The sequence below is a fragment of the Glossina fuscipes genome, unplaced genomic scaffold (genome assembly GCF_014805625.2).
Source record: "Glossina fuscipes isolate IAEA_lab_2018 unplaced genomic scaffold, Yale_Gfus_2 147, whole genome shotgun sequence".
NCBI classification, from domain to species: domain Eukaryota; kingdom Metazoa; phylum Arthropoda; class Insecta; order Diptera; family Glossinidae; genus Glossina; species Glossina fuscipes.
In genome coordinates, this window is record NW_023998490.1 from 154,976 (window position 1) to 177,473 (window position 22,498).

At 35.4% G+C, this 22,498-nt stretch overlaps 2 protein-coding genes and 2 pseudogenes across 2 annotated transcripts; 1 reads left to right on the forward strand and 3 right to left on the reverse strand.

Annotated features, from left to right (window-relative positions):
- Window positions 1–289: 289 nt before the first annotated feature.
- LOC119641279 lies at window positions 290–1,918 on the reverse strand (annotated as a pseudogene).
- A 275-nt stretch (window positions 1,919–2,193) lies between these two features.
- LOC119641280 lies at window positions 2,194–4,057 on the reverse strand (annotated as a pseudogene).
- Window positions 4,058–14,673: 10,616 nt separating this feature from the next.
- On the forward strand, window positions 14,674–19,272 carry LOC119641206 (cleavage and polyadenylation specificity factor subunit 1). Its single transcript, XM_038039749.1, has 3 exons — window positions 14,674–15,159; window positions 15,241–18,802; window positions 18,903–19,272. Exons 1-3 carry the CDS (start codon window positions 14,734–14,736, stop codon window positions 19,208–19,210), a joined length of 4,296 nt encoding a protein of 1,431 aa, XP_037895677.1. The 5' UTR covers window positions 14,674–14,733; the 3' UTR covers window positions 19,211–19,272.
- LOC119641207 (protein LTV1 homolog) lies at window positions 19,239–20,946 on the reverse strand. Its single transcript, XM_038039750.1, has 2 exons — window positions 20,869–20,946; window positions 19,239–20,769 (listed from the first exon to the last, which is right to left on the reverse strand). Exons 1-2 carry the CDS (start codon window positions 20,869–20,871, stop codon window positions 19,303–19,305), a joined length of 1,470 nt encoding a protein of 489 aa, XP_037895678.1. The 5' UTR covers window positions 20,872–20,946; the 3' UTR covers window positions 19,239–19,302.
- Between the last annotated feature and the right edge of the window lie 1,552 nt (window positions 20,947–22,498).

A 22,498-nucleotide genomic window follows, 5' to 3' on the forward strand; every position in this document is an offset into this window, starting at 1 on the left:
TTAAAAAAGAGCGTGTCGCATCACGGTCAGTCTTTCAATTGCGTCATAGCAGCTAAAAGTAAGGACCAGGTCGTAGTAAAGGCCCCGTTTAGCCATTAATTCATCATGTTTGCCCGACTGAAAGAGACAAAAGGTTACTATTAGGTGTAACGTTTACGTTAAAATCAGTTACCTGCACTGTTCGTCCGTGCTCTAATACAACAATCAGAAAAATTTTGCAAATGGTAGTAGATTCCTTTGGGTTGAATGTGTTTTTTTTTTTCAAATTAATTTTTTCTGTTTTCATTTATCAAGAACGTTTGCCTGTGGCATTGCTTCTCAACCACTGAGGCGAAATATCGGCTAGTTTATATCCGTCAACTTTAACGTTTCCTGCTGTAGGTTCGTAGAAACGTTCCATCAAAGCTGCTATGGTGGATTTACCAGAACCGCTCCGCCCAACTAGAGCAACAGTTTCACCAGGTTTTAGTGTTAGACTGAAATTTTTTAAAACAACCTAAAAAGTGAAGCGAAGTCCAATTATTACTAGAGCTTCTTTTTTAGCAAAAAATGCACCTACGTGATCTGGTCTAGCAGGATAGGAAAAGTAAATATTTTCAAAGCGAATTTCTCCATAGAGACGTTCAGGAGGAATTTCGTAGCCACTTAAAAATTCTACTTTTTGTTCTATTCGGAGGTATTGAAGGTGCGATAAAGAAAGAAATTTTTGCATTTGTTACATATTTGCCGTTAGGAGAAAAAAACTACCTCAAAAATCCTTGAACCAGCGGTCATTCCGCGTATCATTGTGCCTAATACAATTGAACCCTGAGGTAACGACCTTTGAACACCTTGTGCTGTCACTAGAAAAGCCATTAATGACTAGGCTCTCAGCGGACATAGGATGCCCACCCAGAAAAAGTGTTGATAGCACCAAACTATTCAAAAAGAAATTTGTTGTTGTCTTGAGCCAGTCGAGCAGCTTCGTTGGTTTCGCTTATAAAAAGCTCCATCTCTCGGTATTCACAAGCATTCGAACGCACCGCGCGCACATTCGACCAGGCCTCTTCGCAAACTGAAGTGGCACGTTCGGATTGAGCTTGAGAGCTTTTGCTTAAATGACAAGATATGTCACGCACATAACTACATCTGGAACTGCTACTAATGTTATAGCCGCCATGTGAGGCGAGTAGTCCAACGGCACTGCGGAGGCCCTGAGATATAAATTGTTTTACGGATGAATTGAAATCGTGTACGTCAGCGGTGAGACGATTCACTAATTCGCCAGTGCGATTTTTGTCGAAGAACTGGATATCTTCAATAATAATCTGTTTGAAGAGATCTTGACGCAAATGAGCCCGACACGACTTAAGAGGTATATGTATAAAAAAGTAAAACCTGATTGCATTAAAAACAAACTGAGTAAATTTGAACCAGGTTTTCCAATATCCTTGAAAAGGCAATTGCTAAGAGGATCTTTCACATATGTATGCCGAAAACTGCATTGTAAGAGACTACGGCTACTTAAGCCAATTGTCACCGCTTAAAGAGGATATTGAACGTCGCGGTGCAAGCCTCACCCAATTGTTGGAAAGAAATCTTAATACCGAAAATACCGCTTTTGAATATTTTATTCAAATGAAAGCCAAATTGATCACAGATGGACGTGATATAACCGATAAAATTAAGAAGACTCAAGAATTATTAAAGGCCCTTAATGAAACTCTAATCCATCATGTACATGTAAACACGTTTGTTTGAATCTATATTTAAAAAATCCACTAATTTTGATGAGAAAATGAAAAAATTGTCTTATTTTTATTTATTAAAAGGTGAATGTTGAGGCCAAAAGCAATTTAATTATCTTGATTATTAACTGTCCCCTCGGCTAGTGTTGGTGGGCCAGACAACGTTGCCGGCAACTCACCGAGGTACCCATCATTATCGACGCAGTGTTTTATGATCGTGAGCCAACGAGGGTCCAAACAGAGTAGGTCGAGGTTGCCGTATATTATAAGAAGACACCGAGGACGAGATATTGCGAGATTAGTCAGTTTCCCGTTTTGGATGAAACCTAAAACATGGCTAACATCGTTAGGTATATGGTCCTTGCTTGATCTCACTGCTGAAATTAATATTATATCGCGTTCCTAAAAAAAACCAAGCGAAAGTAACACTAATATAAATTTCAACATTAGTGTAATTTTACGAAAGTTATACCTGTTCTTGGAATTCCTCCACAGTACCAAGTTTAGGCATTGCAACGTCGGCAACAACAAAAAGTTTGCGCAAATGTTCAGATTGTTTTATGTACGGTGTTATAATGCCAATGATTTAATGTTCTTACGATACAATTGAACTGTCATTAGGAAAACCTTCAAAAAAGGAATAAATGTTATGAAATACTAAATACTAAGGGATTGTACTTCTAAACTAAATACAACTTACAATCTTCGCTTCGTAAGGATTATACCACGACGGCGAGTCGTTTTCCTGCATATCTTCAGAACGTATTCCGTGGAAGAATATGCCAAATGCTTTGGATCGTTTTGGTGATTGCGGCAGTAAATCGTCAAGTTGCTTCAGCATTTCAGCTTCCCTAGAATTCTCTTCCGTTATCATTGGTAACAACAGTTCATTATTAGCATTCACTATAGAGGGCAACGCCCGGTAATTGTAGAGTAATCTTAAACCAGGCGAGGGTCAAAAAACCACATCTAAGGGGAAAATCATCAACATTTCTTAAGTATGGAAAGTACGCGAAAGAATTCTCTCCAAAAATGATAGCGAAAAACCGCGTTCACGGGCATATCTGTTTATAACGACTGACTGCAATTGATGGGGATCTCCAACAAGGATTACCTGGCCATGCTCGTTTGATACTTGAGCAACAGCAACCATAATTTCAGGTTCTGTGCACTGGCCTGCTTCATCAATTAGTACATGTGTAAAATGATTGGGTTGAAAACCTATTTGCAAAAAATTTCCTGCAGTGGCGCAAGTACCAATCGTTACTCGATGGCGCCCCAAAAACTTCATTTGACATTTCATTTTGAGTCCGGACGTGGTCGCAATCATCTCATCTTCAAAGTGGTAATTGAGGCCAGTATCCCAATATTTGTCGCCTGTTAGGCGCTCTGGTATGAGTTTTTTTGTTGAGCTCCTTGTGGGATACTAGACGTTTAAACTAACTCATTTTGAGTACATTAGATTCGATCAAAAGGGTTGTTATTAAATTAGCAGAGCTATTGGAAGGGGTGCCTACAAGCAGACGTGCGCCGGGTATCAATTTAAAAATTTGCAGAATGGTTTCCACTAGCGTTATAGTTTTTCCTGTGCCGGGAGGTCCGAAAATCACGTATGGCATGTTAAAAACTTCTCCTCGTAGTATATTTGCTACGGTTCTTTTCTGTTCAGAGTTGAGTATGCAATTGTGCCATCCACGCCGGCGATTGTCTAACAAGAGATTTTCCTCATCATTTAATCTTATATCCAATTGTGGACGTTCGCGCGACTGCGTTAGGGTGGGAAACAAGAATTCTTCGCCTAAATTCCTAAACGCTCGTCAGACGGCGTAGTGCTGTTTACGGTAGCAATACCGTGAGAAGTGAAATTCTAAACGATAATCTCGGTAGTCATATTTACGCTGAAAATTGTCATCGAATTTAAGTAGAATGCGATTGCGAAGCACTTTGTGAAAGACTCCTTTATACGTACGTTCGGCATTTTCGTCGTTGGCCCAGGGGCTTTTGGCTTTAACAATGCGAATGTCTCCAACTGCCAACGAAGGACGTTCGGAAAGTTTTTCCATGACCAGAGCTAAATATTTGCCCTCACGTGTGAAATGTGCCCATTCACGGTCATACATGCGGAGATTAACAAAACACTCCATCTTCTCTAAATATAAAAGTGTTTGAAAGCGATTCACGTAGCTGTTTATGTTTAATTCTTCTCTCAGACTCGGGAGCACATTTTCCAACATGTCCGTTTTGAAACCCGCAGTAATATACGCCCGTTTTAGTGGTTCGGGTACATCGAAGCCTCCGATAAGATGTCTTGGTTGCAACTGCAAATCAATTCAATTTAAAAATTAAAGTAAATAAATTATAGTGAAATCAGGAACCATTGCTTGATACTAGTGACCTTAGATCTTTAAAGTCTGATGACATTTCGATGCAAACCCAGTGTTATGGTAAGAACGATAGCATCGAGATATCGTTACGCCAAATACTTATTACTTGGAAGTGTTTAAAAAAAATCAACTCTCGCCAACCGTTAAATATATGCTTCAGAACTTGGGATATGTATTATTATCCTTCACTTCCACAGAGTGCCGCCCTTTTATGGAATGTTAAGTTAGCCAGTGAAAACGAACGACCGCGTTTTCTACTTATAGCATTTCGAAACGCTGAAAACAAATTTACTCTTTGCAATTTAACGAATGTACAGGTACCTCTAAATTACGATTCGTATCCATATGATGAAATAGATGTAGGTGGTATACTGGGCGTTTTAATCTCAAATATGAAAACGTTGATGTACCTATTCGTTATAATTATGAAAGAAAGTTTCTATAGAAAAGCTATATGATGTAATCGCAAGTATGCAAGTATTTGTAGATTTGCCTGTAGGCTTAAGCCACGAGATTACGAGAGTAGAGCTGACAGTGCCCGAATGCATAGCCGACCCATTTCTTGTTGAGACGTTCGTTTGCTTAGAACAAGTACATTAGAGAAGACGTTATACTTTGCTTTAGCCCATAAAAATTGCTGTGCACCCAAAGATGAAAAAAGTAGAAAAATATTCAGAAACTGCTTTAAGAGTGATGCGAGCAGAAGTGTGCTTTGGTCAAAAGGAACAAAATTATGTATTAGATTGGCTAAAAAAGCCGTAAAACAGAGCGAAAGGATTCGTATGTTACCGCTTGTTTTGGGAGGTTATATGATTTGTAAACAAAATCTTGTTGGAAACAGTAATGTTGCCCTATGTCCAAGAAAATGTGCCCTAAGGAGATCCGCCGTAAATTAATATTCAATCTATGCCGAAAAGAATCTAAATTGCCCTTAAAAACAGTACTGATTATACCGACAAATGACTGCCTGAATTGATTTCCATTAAGTGATTGATTACTTTTAAGTTAAAAAATATTAAATATTTTTGGGCTCTTGCACACACACTTATTCATTTTATTCTCCACCTAGAAACATGTGATAAACTTCTTTTAAGTTCTTGCTTATATTTGAATACTTTATAAAGAAATGGTAAACATACATATACATAATAAGGGGAAAATGGACACCGACATGAAACAACTTTGTCCACTTGGACATATATACGTCTTATGTGATTCCTGATCTGATATTACAGATATTACAGATTGGCGGGGGAAAAAATAGAATAGAAATTATTTGAAGTTTTTAAAGTTTCAAAATTATATGGGCGAGTAAACAGATGGACGGAGGTAAATCTATTGATTAATAGTACCCTGCATTTGAAAAAATCAAGTCTACTACCACAAAAACTTTAAAAATTTAAATTGGATACAGAGACGAGCGTTGCGCATAGACACAGAGCTCAGAAGTATTCCTCATCGGAACATGTATAAGAAGAAAACTGTTATGCCTACAGCTTTTAATATAGCGTACAAGAATGAGAGAAAGGCGGGTAAATATATTTCAGTTAGAAAAAAGTCTACCAATGATTACAAACTAAGTTTCTCGGTTTCGTGAATTTAGAAGACAACATATATAGTTTAACCTAGAACATTTTATTGTGAGAGTATCGTTTCTAATGCAACTCGAGATAAATGGCTCATTAATAATATGAAAAGCCTCTTTCATGTTGTGTTGAAATGAACCGTGCTTCTGCTTACATTTCCTTTCTTTGCTTGTCGGTTTTCAATTTTTCAATGGCTCTAATAAAATTCTCTTACTTTTTAACTGAAACGCTTATCGCTAAACACATCTACGACCCATTAAAAACATTTCGAGAGATAAGAAGAAAAATTGTCACTAAGATAGAAGCAGCTTTCTTGAAAATTTCAAACTTTCTTCAAAAGTTGAGAAATTGTAGGATTAAATCTACATAATACGAACTTAAATAAAATTGAACAAACGAACACACTACGGTGGAACGCGGCGCATCATTAAATACCCTACAGTACTTTGTTTAATACAATTATAATAATGCCTTATATTGGAAGAGATCCGGTCTGAGCCAATTTTAATAGGACTCGACCGGAAGCAGTTCAGTGTATCAAATTTCATCAAAATATCTTAAAAATTGCAACCCGCAAGTTGAACACAAGAAAACAAGATAGATAGGCAGACCGGGAGGCAAGCAAGCTTACATCACTGAAGAGTGATTTTGAATCGATCGGTACAATAAAAGATGGGTCTGTCTCAAGTCCTTCTGAGCGTCGCATACATCCGCACAAACTTAATATACCCTTGTGCTACGAGTACTATAAGAAAAGAGAGCAAGAACTAACTTGAAAGTAATTCTAACGTATACATAAAGTCGGAATTGTCATTGACTCTACCAGGATGGATAACTTCTATTCGTGTCAAACACTGTAACGGCGAAAAGATATTCTACCTATGAAAATATTTCTCGTAATAGACTTGTTTTGTGTTTCTTCTATATCTGTCACTTACAATATATATATCAATAGTCAGACTGCTTTCAATTTTATGAAAACTGTGTTCAATTGAACAACAGCATTAAAACAAAATTCGAAAACTTTTCTTCAATTTCATCAGATAATGCAACAGGTATATACAGCTAACCAGCTGACTATACGTCATGATGCCATAAATTTCAACCATTTGCAGGTATGAGTATCTTCAGTTTATTTATTGCCTTGACTTCAGTTGAAAAGCCAAATCGTATGAATTCTACTTCTGTAGGCAGCATAGAAGTTATTTTTACCCTCTTAACCATTATTTGTAAAGTTGTTGCATGTTGCAGCCAACAGAAACTAGGTTTGTTTGTTGATCTATTTTTTAGCTTTTCTTATTTAAGTTATCCAAAGCAGGATGGAATGCTAAGTTTATTAAATATTTATATAAACTGCGTTTCGCTCGAAAATCTCTCAAACTGTACATGGCCCAAAAAGCGGATTTATACCCTCGTATACAGTGAAGACTGGCTGGTTCAAAATTCGCCCTAAAGTTGTATTTCTTCACTAGTTTTTTTTTTCTACTAATATCGGCTCAATTTTTCCGCCTTTCAACCACAAATGCAATTTATAATTTTAATCCGAAAACCTTCTTCAAATTGAAAATAAACCGACACGCAACCAAATGGTTATTTATAAATTGAAAATAACCCGAGACGCAACCAAAAGTCAGCTGACTCGCTAGCGACGAAATCAATTTAATAAGAAAGCCTTTAAATTTGCTAATTCTAACATAATCCCCAACTTTAAACTTTGGTCTTGCAAATGTTTTATGGAAATTATATCTTTCACATATGGAGGCTTTCATATGAGTGTATGTGTGATAATGATTAATTTGATAATATTTCATCAAACTTTTAAAATCTTTATTGAAAAATTCCTTTCCCTGATCAGTCTGAATATTTCTTGGAGATGTATTTCTTCTTTCCAATACCTGTTTCATAGCTTTAACTATGTCTGAAGAACTTTTAGGTTTTACTGGTTCCGCGAAAGCATATTTACAAAATACATCAATTTCAAACAAAAGGTATTTATAGCCATTGTTGTGTTGTTTAGCTTATGAAATAGAATTAACTCAACTAAATCTATTTGCCATGTACCATTAATTCCTTTTTGAATGAATCGCCTTCGAACAAAATTTTTTCTGACTGGTTTGTGAATCTCATTAACAACTTGAATTTTACTCATTTTTATACATATATTTTTTTATAATTCTCAAATGTAGCTTATAAATCTTAATATCCTGCCTAATCTTGATTGACATCTTCCGAGAAAATTCGAAACATAATCCTAACAAATCAATCTCAATATCAGGGTCGACGGATATGGACATATCAGCCAATTGAACATCAGCCTTATTCAATTCCACTCACTTTGGTAAAAAATGATTGTAACAAAAGAACGAGATTTGCTTTTGTAATATAGTATTCCAGCATATGAATGTTGATAAAAAAAATTCCAACGTGAGTTATTAATTTCCACGTTTCAGAATCCAGTTTTATTCTATGCCCTTTTTCTTTAATAATCAAAAGACATTGTCCGTCACGCTTATATGTCTAGAGTTGGATAAGGACGGAACTCTATTGAGATTTACTTCTCCAGTAATTAGTATAAAAATTAAAGATGATTACATAGCAGCTTGTTCGGAGGACACCACTATTAAAATATTAAAAGATGATGCAACCCAACCTAAGAGTACAATGTTGGCCTCTTTCTCAGGTGATGGTTCAGTAAAAGTTTGGAATTTACAAAAGGAATGCAAGGAGCTTTACTCTGTGCAGGCATTAAGTAAAACTAACAGTTTCGAAAAGACAATTTGTTTCGATACACCTTGCTTCGAGCCAATCGAAGTCAAAATTTTGATGTACATAAAGAAAAATGAAATTAAAGCGATAAGCACAGCTAATTGCGAGCATCTATTTTCGCTGAACGATGACAAGGTGAAAGGTGAATACACCTATTGCCAATTTTCTCAAAATGGTTTATTGTTAGCAGCTGGTATCAGCAAGGGAGAAATTTCAATATTTGATTTTATTGCGCGCCAATCTAAGAAATGCGAAGGATCCTCCAGCGAATGCCAATCCATCACATGTATAGCTTGAAGCCCTAAAAACAACGAAGAATTAGCCTATTGTGACGCGTACGCGCAACTGGGTACAGTATTTGGTAGTTCTGAACTTCAAAAGGAAAATGGAGCTGGAGATGACAGCGAGTTATTACTTAATAATGATTTTGATGATATAGAATTTACAGGAGATACAAACGATGACGCTGAACGCCTTTAACGCCGGGACAGTAATTGGTATGGCAGGAAAGAAAAAAACCGAAAGTCCAAGTTTTTTTAATACAAATTTTTTTGGTAAGAGTTCTGGATGGGGTGTGTATACCCTGCCCAAAGAAGACTCGTTACATAGTTTTAGCCGTTTTGTCATCGTTGAAAGGTGGAGCCGTTTTATTATGCTGTCGAAGCGATAACATCTTCCTTCCCCACGTAGGTTTTGTGGTCTTTGGTTTGCTTTGTACACATTTACCATAACAGTAGGTAGAATGAGGTAGGTAGAAGAAAATAGTTCCGAACCTCTTCAAAATAATTTCTTGTACAAATTTTTAGTGCTGAAGTAGCCCGTTATTTGGAGGAAGACAACTAAAGGGTCTGTGTACACTGTTTAGCATTTTTTTTTTTCGAATGAATGGATAAAATGTATGGATTTTGGTCATTTTCAGACACAAATGTATGATTTTGTTTAGATTCAGAGACAAATTTGTAGCTTTTAAGTATTTTCATTCATTTCACATTAATATCATAGATTTCACATTTATTAAAAACAACTATGTGAATTTCGTATGTCAACGATTTTACAAAATAAGGTGAAGTATTGAAAGTGGGTAATGGAAATGGTCCGACCTAACGCATTTTCAATAAGGGTAGATCGATTCAGGAAAACTCTTAAGTCTTTCTGGATATATATATATATATATATATCCTGCACAACAAGCGGTACAATGCTGCATGTCATAAAAAGCAGAAGCAGTATGAACAAAAGCAATCGGCAGTCGCGGCGATATGAGATGAAAAAACAAAAAAGGAAATTTTTTTAATACCTGGAGCTATTTCTTCTTTGTCTTTTTTATCTTCGCCCAATTGTTCTGGTTTCTCTTTTCATTTTTCGGGATCTATTTTCTCCACCTCATTAGGTATTTCTTCGACAGCTCCTTTAAGTTCCTTTTCGTGGATTACTTCCATCTGCTTTTGTTATTCTATTTTCTACGTTATCCTCTTCTTCCCTGACTGGTTTTTCGCTTTTTTCTTCAATGGACGACTTCTTTTCTGCCATATCACTTTCTTTTTTAAAGTCCTTTTTGGGTATATGGCGTTTTGCATTTATTGTCCGCAAAATTCACTTGATATTCATAGCCCTTAGCCCTCGAAAGCTACGACCAAATCTTCACCGTTTAGAGCCTGACAATTCTGAAACTTTGGAGCACGTTCTGCCTCTAGAATTACTTCTTCTTTATTTTCTTCCAAATTATTTGAATTGTTAGTTACTTTTTGCAACGTTTCTAAAATAGGCAGTTCTGGAGGTTTTTTTACAGGGAAAGGAGACGGTGAACGTGTCAATGATTTGGTACGACAACTACGACGAGTAGGTGTCCCCGGTGCAGGTGAACATAGTACGCCTCCTGAGGAAAATCACAAAATTTATTATCAAACAAATAATATAATGAATACAATGTTAATAACGCTAATGATACTAATAAAAATGGTAATAATAACAATAATAACAATGTTAATTAATAATATTATCAATGTTAATGACAATAATAATAATGCTAATTAATAATAATAATGTTAATAACAATAGCAATAATGATAATTAATAATAACAATAATAATAATAAAAACAACAATAATAATAATAATGATAACAACAACAATAACAAAAATAATAGAAATAATAAAAATAATTAAAATCATTAACATAACAAAAATAATAAAAATAATTAAAATAATAAAAGTACTTAAAATACTTCAAATAATTAAAATACTTAAAATAACTAGATTTAAAATAATAATAAAACAAAAAAATAATGAAAATTATTACATAATAATAATCACAATACAAATAATATAAAAAATACAAATAATACAAATAATAACAATAATAAAAATACTTCATATAATTAAAATAATTAAAATATTTGAAGTACTCAAAATAATAAAAATAATAACAATAACTAAAATAATTCAAATAATGAAAATAATTAAAATATTTAAAGTAATCAAAACAATAAAAATAATAAAAATAACTACAATTTTTAAAAATATAAAAATAATAATAATCGACACAGTAATAACAACAATAATTATAAAAAGAACAAAAACAATAATAAAAATGATTATAAAAATAACGAGAACAACAATAGGCATTAAAATAACAATGATTATACATATAACATAACAAGGATAATAAATAAAATAATTTATAATACATTTATACAATATATAAAAGAAAAAACCCTGAAATATATACAAATTAATAATTACACTTATTCTACACTTCACTTTACATACCCTTTATTTAAATTAACCCTTTACTTTATTATGTACACCGCTTATTATTTATTTTTATTAATAGAATCTCTTCTTTTTTTTTTTGATCCTCTTCTATCAACAATTTTTCACAATTAAATTTTTTTTGAAGTTTCAGTTTGAAGTTTGTGTCAAGTTGTAAAAAAAAGGATTGCCAACATTCATATATCTTTAGTACTAATAGGGTTACCCATTTCTGGTATTATGAAGAAAAATTGGAAATTCCTCCGATCATAAGAATGCCATCTATGCAAATGAACCAAATTGGACAGAGCAGAAGCCCGCAATGTAGAGTAAACTGAACACAAATACGTTTTTCTTAACAAAAATTTCTGGGTTTTTACTCATTACTCAAAAAATTTAAAAAATAGAAGCATCAAATTTTTCACATTTACTTTTTAAAACACTCCACTCTTTGCGTGCAAAAATGCTTATTTATCATAAGGCATACAAGAGAGAATGTTTAAAATTTAAAATTATTTACACTCCGTAAATGTAGACATCTTATCTACCTATACATGAGTTAATACTAAAATGAATACGATAGACAGAGCGATCTGGTGGATCAATTGTTTCTTAATAATACCAGTGACATGAATATCAAGTAAAAGAACTTGCAAAGTAGAATGCAAAGAACATAGTGCTGGGTATGCGAGATTCGTCGTATATAACTTTCTTACTTGTTTTATATTCATTTCTTTTTGACGAGACTCTGTTTGCATTTAGGTTCTTTCGCTTCTCAGCGACATTTTTTTATTAAAATATAAATTGTCTAAAGATGTCGCACTGTTCTGCATGTAAAGATTAGATGCTTAGTTGATTCTGCAGTGTGGCATTCATCACAAATATCAGATGCAAATGCCTCGATACTTTTTAGGTAGATGTTATGATATTTATGATTGCTCATGAGTCTATTGAGCGTTCTACTTTCCCATCTTATAACCTTGCCATTCGGCAGGGGCTAAAAAGTCAAGAAAAGATGAATCTTATAAAAAAGACCATCAATTTTTTCCTGAGAAATTTCATGATAGTCACCCGAATCAGAGAGATAGAATAATTGTTTGAAAGGATTCCACCATTAAATTGAGCTTCAGTGGATACCAGCCTCTTCATTTAACTTGAAACCGCTGTGGCCTAGTACTCAGATCAAATGGCATTCTTCAAGGAGAGGATTATTTAAAATATTATTGATCTCAAAAACATATATGTTGGGCGTATCTTTGTTTTTGATTAACATCAACACCGATTTTCTGTCAGAGAAGAAGACGAACTTTTTTGCTGTTGCATTTAGCAGAAACCGCAGACTTTCTGCCAGCAAGGAGCTCAAGAAAGGTGGAAGTTAGTCCTTCCAGGGCTTCGAATTAACCTAGGAGTATCTCTGGATATCTGACTACCGCAAAGTTGGATGTCCCAAAATTTGCGAACAGTCTGTGGGATATATTATGAAGTCGCTTCCTAGACAGAAGTATAATTTTTGCAAACATACGGCTCGAAGATTCGAGTGAAGCTTTTTGGAATAAGCTATAGATTTGAAAATATTCAAATTTTTCGTGCTAGTAATTGTACACATCTCAAACAGATGACTGCTGGTGTCTTTTTTCTACTATTTTTATTGTACAAATAAGCAGCCTATGCTTGTAGTTCATTCTTCTGGAAAATTTATCTGGAATTCGACAGTACTATACTAACTACCGATAAATCTTTGCCACTTAAGAGAGGGGATCTCCATCAATCAGCCGTATAATCCTCTCGTTTTTCTTAGAAATTTATCAATTCATCAGTTCACCTTTCAACATCACAACCGATGAAACATCACATCAGAGAAATTTCTACATTTCACGTTACTTGTGTACAGGCTTCTTACTTTACAGGTCTTAACACTAACCCTCACGAAAATCCATTGAAGAACTCAAGTTACGAAAAAAATAAACAACAGCGTAAATTATCACCAAGCGTGGATATAAAAAAAAAAATTTCAAATATTTTTAGCTTAAGAACAATTATATTACGTCGTTTCTTGAACAAATCCTTATGATAATTACCTTGAATACTATTAAGTGTTGATTCTTTCATTGCATAAACATGTCCGACCTTTCCCTTTTTTTCAGCAAGGCGACGTTTTAATTCATCTTCATTGGGTAAACAAACAACAGCAATTCGCTTGAAGTCGCATCAATCCGTTTATTGCAATCATCTTCGGTAGAAACTCTTTCTTGCTTCGTTTCTTTCATGACTTAATTATCCGAAATAATTATATAAAATTCAGTTTATTAGTAATTTAAAATTGAATATGTAAAAATGTCTAAATGTCCCTAAAAAAAATTCACATTGTACTTTTTGTAAACCGTGTGGAGTGTAAAATAAGTTAAATCAAATTCATCTTAAAGGTGCACATAGTGAGAAAAAGAAAAAAAATTTCAAATAAAAACAGTTTCTCATAGAAGAAATTGGTTCAAAATAGTGAAATTAGAAAAAAAACCGGTGACTTTAAATTGAAGAAAATCGAGAAATTAATAATTGTTTTCATTATTTTATTAGTTAGGAGTTTTTGAATTCTTCGGGGCATCTGCATATCGGTCGTTAACTGAGTTGTTCTTTTGAACGAATCTTCTGTTACTTTTACAGAAAAATATTTTAAAAATATTTAATAAAATATTTAAAGGTATAAGGATTAGCAACAGAAACACGAAAAAAGCAATAAGCGAGGGACAACCATCGAAATATCGAGAACAGATTCAACAGACCGAGCTTACTATCTCATATTTAGGCGCCTGCTAATCAGGCACTCATACAATCACAAAGTTTTCAACGGATTTACGTTTCGTCATTTATTCGACCGACAAAAAAATTGTTTCAACGGTTCATTGACGATAAGTGCATTCATTTTCCTCTTCCTATACTGCCATTGATGCAATATGGGCAATTCTTAACTATATCTTTCAACAACTAAATAATGGATTTAAAGAGATACCAAAAACCACTTTTTCTATAAAATAAATACTAGATTCACTTTAAACCCTTATCAGAGGCTGGTCTTATGATAATCTGTTTTTAAAAATAAATCGTACTGGATGATGTAGTATTTGTTAACTTTGTAATTTGTAAACTTTGCGAGTCTGCTGAACTTTTAAATTTTAGATGCCATAAGGTCGATGGTATTAGAGGTTCTTTTGCCTATTTCACGTTCTATGGTGGCCTCCTCGACTTCTTTGCCGCAAAAAATGTACGTCATCTCCGGTAACTAACCTGCTTTATTAGAAAAGCAAACTTAGCTATTTAATTGGCGATAATTTTTTTTTTTTACATTCAATTAAAATTTATCTCCAAAACATTCCTTTTTCACCCAAAGTTCGCAACACTGTTTTTACATCACTGTCAATAACACATCGGCTTAGCATGTCATAGCCTTGTTTTATGTACATTATTTATTATCTAGACATATAAGCCACAAATATCCTAACTCAACATCCAAGAAAAAGAAAATATGTTCTCTGTGTGTAAACAATCTCATCCAGCCACTACCGTTGAATTTGCAATATCTTGTCGGTTTTTTAATAACAGTGAAGAAAATCTTGTTGTGGCGGGCGCCAATGTTTTGAAAGTTTTTAGAATTTATCCTTACATGGATCAGGCGCAACGCCAACAGAAACTAAGTGCTGACATACGTTCACCGCCTAAAATGCGTTTAGAATGCTTGGCCACATATTCTCTTTACGGCAATGTGATGTCATTGCAAAGTGTTTCATTATGTGGTTCAATGAGGGACGCTTTGCTTATAAGTTTTAAGGATGCCAAGTTATCGGTGGTGCAACACGATCCCGACACATTTGCTTTGAAGACTTTGTCTCTGCATTTTTTTGAAGAGGAGGATATAAGGGACGGCTGGACGGGACGCTATTACGTTCCAATGGTAATGTTTAAATAATATATACTTATAGTCTAATAGTTTTGACTTTTATTTCAAATCTTAAATGTAATTTATTTATATTAGGTTCGTGTTGATCCCGATGCACGTTGCGCGGTGATGGTTGTGTATGGCAAACGTTTAGTTGTTTTACCTTTTCGAAAAGATAATGGACTCGACGAAATTGAATTGGCCGATGTTAAACCGATTAAGAAGGCTCCAACGGCAATCGTAGCACGGACACCTATTTTGGCATCCTATTTAATAGCTCTGCATGATCTTGATGATAAAATCGACAACGTTTTGGATTTGCAATTCCTGTATGGTTATTATGAGCCAACACTGCTAATACTTTATGAACCAGTGCGCACTTTTCCGGGAAGGGTTGCAGTACGCACAGATACTTGCGTTTTAGCGGCGATATCGCTGAATATTCAACAACGTGTTCATCCTATTATTTGGACTGTAACAGGTCTGCCATTCGACTGTCTACAGGTGTTTCCGATACAGAAACCAATTGGAGGTTGCTTAGTTACAACCGTCAATTCCATTATATATCTTAATCAAAGCGTGCCGCCATATGGTGTTTCGTTAAATAGTTCAGCAGATCACAGTACAAATTTTCCACTAAAACCGCAAGATGGTGTACGTATCAGTTTAGATGCTGCCAGTATCTCATTTATTGATGTTGACAAATTGGTGGTTTCGCTACGCACTGGCGAGTTATACGTGCTTACTCTCTGCGTGGATTCGATGCGAACTGTGCGTAATTTTCATTTTCATAAAGCTGCCGCTAGTGTTATAACAAGCTGTATGTGCGTTTGTCAAAGCGAATATTTGTTTTTGGGGTCCCGTTTGGGCAACTCATTGCTCTTGCATTTTACGGAGGAAGATCAAAGTACTGTTATCACTTTAGATGAAATCGAGACTTCTGAGGCTCAAAATTCCAACAGCGATGAAGCTCCTAGAGCGAGACGTATTGAAGACGAAGAACTTGAAGTTTACGGTTCCGGTGCTAAAACATCAGTGCAGCTGCGCAAATATGTATTTGAGGTATGTGATAGTCTACTTAATGTTGGACCCATCAATTTCATGTGCGCTGGTGAGCGTGTAGAATTTGAGGAGGGCGGAAATACCATGCGTCCGCATGCCAATCAGTTAGTCGATTTAAAAATTGATATAGTTGCTTCTAGTGGCCATGGTAAAAACGGTGCTCTTTGTGTTTTTGTGAATTGCATTAATCCCCAAGTGATAACATCTTTTGAGCTTGATGGCTGCTTAGATGTTTGGACTGTGTTCGATGACGTTAGCAAGAAGACTACTCGTCAGGATCATCATGACTTTATGATACTGTCGCAACGTTCTTCAACTTTGGTGTTGCAAACTGGAGAGGAGATAAACGAAATAGAAAATACCGGATTTAGCTGCCTACAACCTACTATTTTCGTCGGTAATTTGGGACAAAATCGTTTCATTGTCCAAGTAACCACGCGTTCTGTGCGTTTATTGCAGGGCAGAAGGCTGATACAGAATGTGCCTATCGACGAAGGAGGGCCCGTAGTGCAGGTTTCCATTATCGATCCCTATGTGTGTCTAAGAGTTTTGCATGGAAAAGTAATAACTTTAGCTTTGCGTGAAACCAGAGGTACCCCTCGCCTGGCTATTAATAAAAATACAATAAGCAGTTCTCCAGCGGTTGTTTCACTGACTGCGTATAAGGATCTGTCCGGCTTGTTTACAACAAAATCCGATGAAGTTTTGAATATTGCGGGCGGTAGTGGTAATTCTCTGTATAACGGATTGGGCTACATGAAAGCTGAACCTCACCTGAAAATAGAAGACGAGGAAGATTTACTTTACGGTGAATCAGGAAACGCATTCAAAATGAACAGCATGGCCGATTTAGCGAAGCAAAGTAGACAAAAAAATTCTGATTGGTGGCGTCGTTCATTAGTGCAAATAAAGCCCACTTATTGGTTGGTGGTAGCTAGAGAAAACGGGACATTGGAAATTTATTCAATGCCAGATATGAAACTCATGTATCTAGTAAACGACGTAGGTAATGGCGGCATTGTTCTTTCCGATTCGATGGAATTTGTACCTGCCACACTCAATCAACAAGACAATAAACAAGGTATACTTCTAAATTGTATGCCCCAGCATGCAAATTCACCTGTTGCTCGAGATATAGCTTTAGTTGGCCTAGGCAACAACGGCAGCCGTCCACTATTGATGATACGAACTCATATAGAGCTGTTGATATATTACGTCTATCGCTATGCAAAGGGCCATTTGAAAATACGTTTTCGCAAATTACATAGTGTGAACTTGATCGATGTGCAACCCACCGCAATGGATCTAGATGACGAAGACTCGGATCTAGATTCATACAATTTGCAAGATCGTTATATAAGCAAGCTACGCTATTTTCCCAATATCACAGGGTTAAACGGTGTCGTTTTATGTGGTCCGAATCCAAGCCTTATATTTCTGACTGGTAAAGGCGAGCTACGTGTTCATAAATTATTTAGTAATGGACTGGTAAGGAGTTTTGCCCCTTTCAACAATGTTAATTGCCCGCAAGGCTTTCTATGTTTCGATACAACATTCGATTTGAAAATTTGTGTTCTACCGCCTTATTTAACATACGATTCACCATGGCCGGTGCGTAAAGTAACACTTCGTTGTACGCCACGGCAGATTGTCTACCATCGAGAGAATCGAGTTTACTGCCTGGTCACGCAAGCAGAAGAAGTAACTAACAAATATTATCGCTTTAACGGTGAAGATAAAGAATTGACCGAGGAAAATAAGGGCGAACGATTTATATATCCCAATGCTTCACTCTTCAGTATGGTTTTGATAAGTCCAGAAACTTGGGAAATTGTACCTGATGCTTCGATTGAATTTGAGAGTTGGGAACATGTAACCGATTTCAAGATTGTTAAATTGGCCTACGAAGGCACGCGATCTGGTCTCAAGGAATATTTATGCTTAGGCACAAATTTTAACTACAGTGAGGACATAACTTCTCGCGGCAACATACACATATATGATATAATTGAAGTTGTACCAGAGCCAGGAAAACCGTTAACTAAATTCAAATTAAAAGAAGTGTTTAAGAAAGAGCAAAAAGGTCCTGTATCAGCTATATCCGATGTTTTAGGCTTTCTAGTTACTGCTCTAGGGCAAAAAATCTACCTATGGCAATTGAAGGACGATGACCTTTGCGGCGTAGCGTTTATTGATACCAACATATATGTGCATCAAATTATCTCTGTTAAATCTTTAATATTGATTGCTGATGTGTACAAATCGGTTAGTTTGCTGCGCTTCCAAGAAGAGTTTCGAACTTTATCGCTGGCTTCACGTGACTTCAATCCTCTTGAAGTGTTCACTATAGAATTTATGGTCGACAATACAAATTTGGGTTTTTTAGTTACCGACGCTGATAAAAATTTTATAGTGTATATGTACCAGCCAGAAATTCGGGAATCAATAGGTGGTCAAAAACTGATACGCAAAGGAGACTATCATTTGGGTCAAACCGTTAACACTATGTTTCGCGTTCAATGTCATCAACGTGGACTATACCATCGTCAACCTTTCATGTACGAGAACAAGCATTTGGTAATGTTCGGAACATTAGGCAAGTAAACAGAATTTTCGGTGCGCGAAGTAATTAAACTTCGACTTTTGAAAACCTTCCTAATTTATTATTAAAATGAATTCCACTTCGTCTATTTCAGATGGCGGCATGGGATATTGTGTACCTCTGCCGGAAAAGGTGTACAGACGTTTTTTAATGCTACAAAATGTCCTGATCACCTATCAGGAACATTTGTGTGGTCTCAACCCGAAAGAATTTCGCACCATTAAATATGTTAAGCGGTTATCATTGAATCCGTCACGCTGTATTATAGACGGCGATTTGATTTGGTCATTTACAATGATGACTGTGGCAGAACGAAATGAAGTGGCAAAAAAAATTGGTACCAAAACTGAAGATATTCTGAACGACCTTTTGGAAATTGAGAATCTGACGGCGATATTCTGAATAAATAGGAATTGAATTAAAAACTGATTTTTATTGAAGTAAGACATGTATAATCCCGCGCTTTTCATATTTCAATTTAATTCATACAATTTCTACATGATTTTTGTTCCTTGTTGATTTTGTTGTCGATTAATTTTCACATTTATTTGTCGTTTCTTTTCATTTCTAAATGCCTCTGCGTTTGCCTTTCTTTCTATACGACGTTCGTTGCGATATTCCTTCACCAATCTTTTGCGTTCACGTCTTTCTTCACATGTTTCATCTTTAGGCCTAATAGACAAAACACTTAAAGTCGACAACACCGATTTGTCACATAGTGACTTAGGAGCCGCGAAACTGCTTCGCCCACCATCAAGTTTTGCTAGAGCTTTCGCAGTAACTTTATTGTTCCCACCACGCAAAACGTTCATAGGTATACCAGTTTGCGAATCGATAACAATTTTCTGGTTTTGTGCCTCTTGCGTAGAACAGGATGTGCAACGTGATCTGTTTTTAGGCTCCTCAATCAACTTCGGGTGATTATATATATTTGAATACGTTGATAATATGGATTCACAATCCCATTTTTTTCTTTTTGGGTCCTCAACTTCTACTTCTACCAGCTGTTCATTCGGATCTAGATCTCCGTCAGCGACATACCGATACTTTTCTATACGTTGGCGGTCCCATTCTTTGTTATATTTTAATGCTTTTTTGGATTTTTTGAACTCCTGCATGCAATCCATTAGGTGTGGGTGCTTTTGATGCCAGGCGCCTTCAATTTCCTCTGTGGCAAGGTCTCCGAGTTCCGGATCGTCATAGGTGGCGTAAAAGCGTTCGAAACGGTCGTCTAATAAAGTTAATTGTTCATTACGATGCATTACGCTCGAGGACATGGAATATTCAGTGAAACGGGACTTCGTTTCTTCATCAACAAAACGACAATTTCGGGTTAGAGGCCCCAAGTCATCCCCAAGCTCTTCGATATCAGAGCCATCACTAAAATCAATTGAATTAAGGCTTTCTTCCTGCTCTTGATTTGTTTCTTCATCACCCATGGCCTTTATGATAAAGTCATCTTCTAGTTGATTATTTTCGTTATCAAAATCAAAATCACCATCTAGAGCAGCCACTACATCTGGGTCCCAATCAGGATGGGGACCAGGTTGAGGAGCCGCTTTGTTAAGCAATCCATCTGGTTCTTCATACTCGCTTGCAAACACTGAACTAGGCAGAACAAGTTTAAGAGCTTCGAGGACATGTTTTTCATTTACACCTTTTTTAGCTTGATTAGGATTTTCGGCATATTCCCAAACTACCTCTTGCTCCGGTTGTTTCAAATGCTGCAAGTAATCGTATTCGTCATCAAAATCAATTCCATATTTTCGCTGTTCTTCTTTCCTTTTGACTGCATCTGGTGCCACTGTCGTGCTGCCTTTTTGTGATTGACGTGCACTGGCTTCTAAGAGGACACGTTGAGGAGCTGTTTCATCTGTTATTAGAGGATCATGCTGGCTCCGATGAACTAAATGGAAAGTCACTGCATTTTTCCGGTCAATGAAAGATTTTTTACTCTTGCCCTGTTGAAGTAATATTGACATTAGATCTTAAAGCAGGACAGGGCGATAATTTTTTTACACATTTTTCTGAGTTATTGAATTGTATTATTTTTTACATACCATTTCTGCGATGGTTTTATTGAACAAATTTGCTTTATTTTTACAAATTTCTAAACGATAACATGTGGCTTGTTTTAAGGTTACCAACAATATATCAAGTTGAATGAAAGCAGTAAAATTCAGTAAATGCTTAGAAGAGTTTCGGATAATTTTGAAAATTAAAACTTAAACTAAAATATTTAATTCGTAATGTACAGATAATGGATAACGGGTGCGTTAAAAAGCTTCTATCGATGAGAAAGCGTAACGTTGTGTGTAAGCTTCACAAACAATTATGTGAAATAGAACGCCAAAGAGTTTATAATAAACTTTTTATCCATTAGACTTAGAATCTGACATGAATTTGATGTTACGAACAGAATGTTGTAGACTTCAAACATATTTAGCATTAAGCATATAAAGTTCATCGCAAAGTGAACATATTTCATTAATAAAGTTGCAAACACTGATAGATAGTGAATCTAAATCAATTAAAAGTATCTAGATTATTATCTACTAGGAGTGGAAGACCGTTAATTGAAGTTTTTTATGCTTATGCGTATCGCAACTTATATGCCGGAAAGCAATTTATTGATTTATGTAATTAAAAATTTAAACTAGACGATGTATAAATAACTAATTCGTTTAAGTTTAATCGATGGTAAAAAGTCCGCACTAAATTCAATGAAGACGATTCTAGACACAAAGAATAGGAATTAATGATAAGCAGATTAATTTCTACACTCACATCCGACTAATGCTACTACTAAGGTACACTGATTTTGTTATTTGGTATGAAGTATTTAAAAATAACAAAAAATTTGGACGAAAGATGGCCAATTACTTAATAAATTAAGCAAGAAAAACTTGAATTTTCTACAAAGTTTGTTTTAGATTTCAATAAATCAAATAATTAATGATTTATGTGGTTTTTTATAAGAGTGATACGGTTCCTTCACATTTGCTGATAGTTCTAAAACTGTTGTTATAGGAAATGATCTCGGATTCCCTGGCTTTAACATTGACCCTTGTTTTTGAAATAAAACAACCCTATATTCTTGGGCGAATGTCTTGACGACAGCGTTGGAGCGAATGAATTCAAGTGTACTCCTTAGCTTTGTAGATAAATATAATGCCGTGGTTTACCCATTACAGCCTCACACAACATGTTGCTTGCGTTATTAATAAGCTGATGTTTAATCACACCATAAGCAATGGTTATTTCTGTAAAACCAATATAGTGATCGTCTATCTTCTCTCTGTCTCCGATCTATATTTCGCAGATTGTCTATATGAGCGCAGTAATATTTTACACCCTCGTAATTTAACAGTTTACATTGCACTCTTCTCGTCACAATGTAAGAATGTTCTCAGCCATATTGTGAATGGACCACTTCTTTATATATTTCTTTACTTTACTCAACTTATCCACTCTTTCATAAAAGATTTCCACTTGTGATCTTAACGCTAAAAGATCGATCACTACGCTATTACCAATTGTGCTTTGGAAAAAAGCGAAATAAAATAAGATAAGAAAATAATAGGGAAGCATCGATCGTTCAAAATCACGTAAAAACATGCAACAAATGTACATTCAATTTGGATGCAATGTCCTCAATAAAGTTTCGGTGAGCCTATTATTAATGTATTT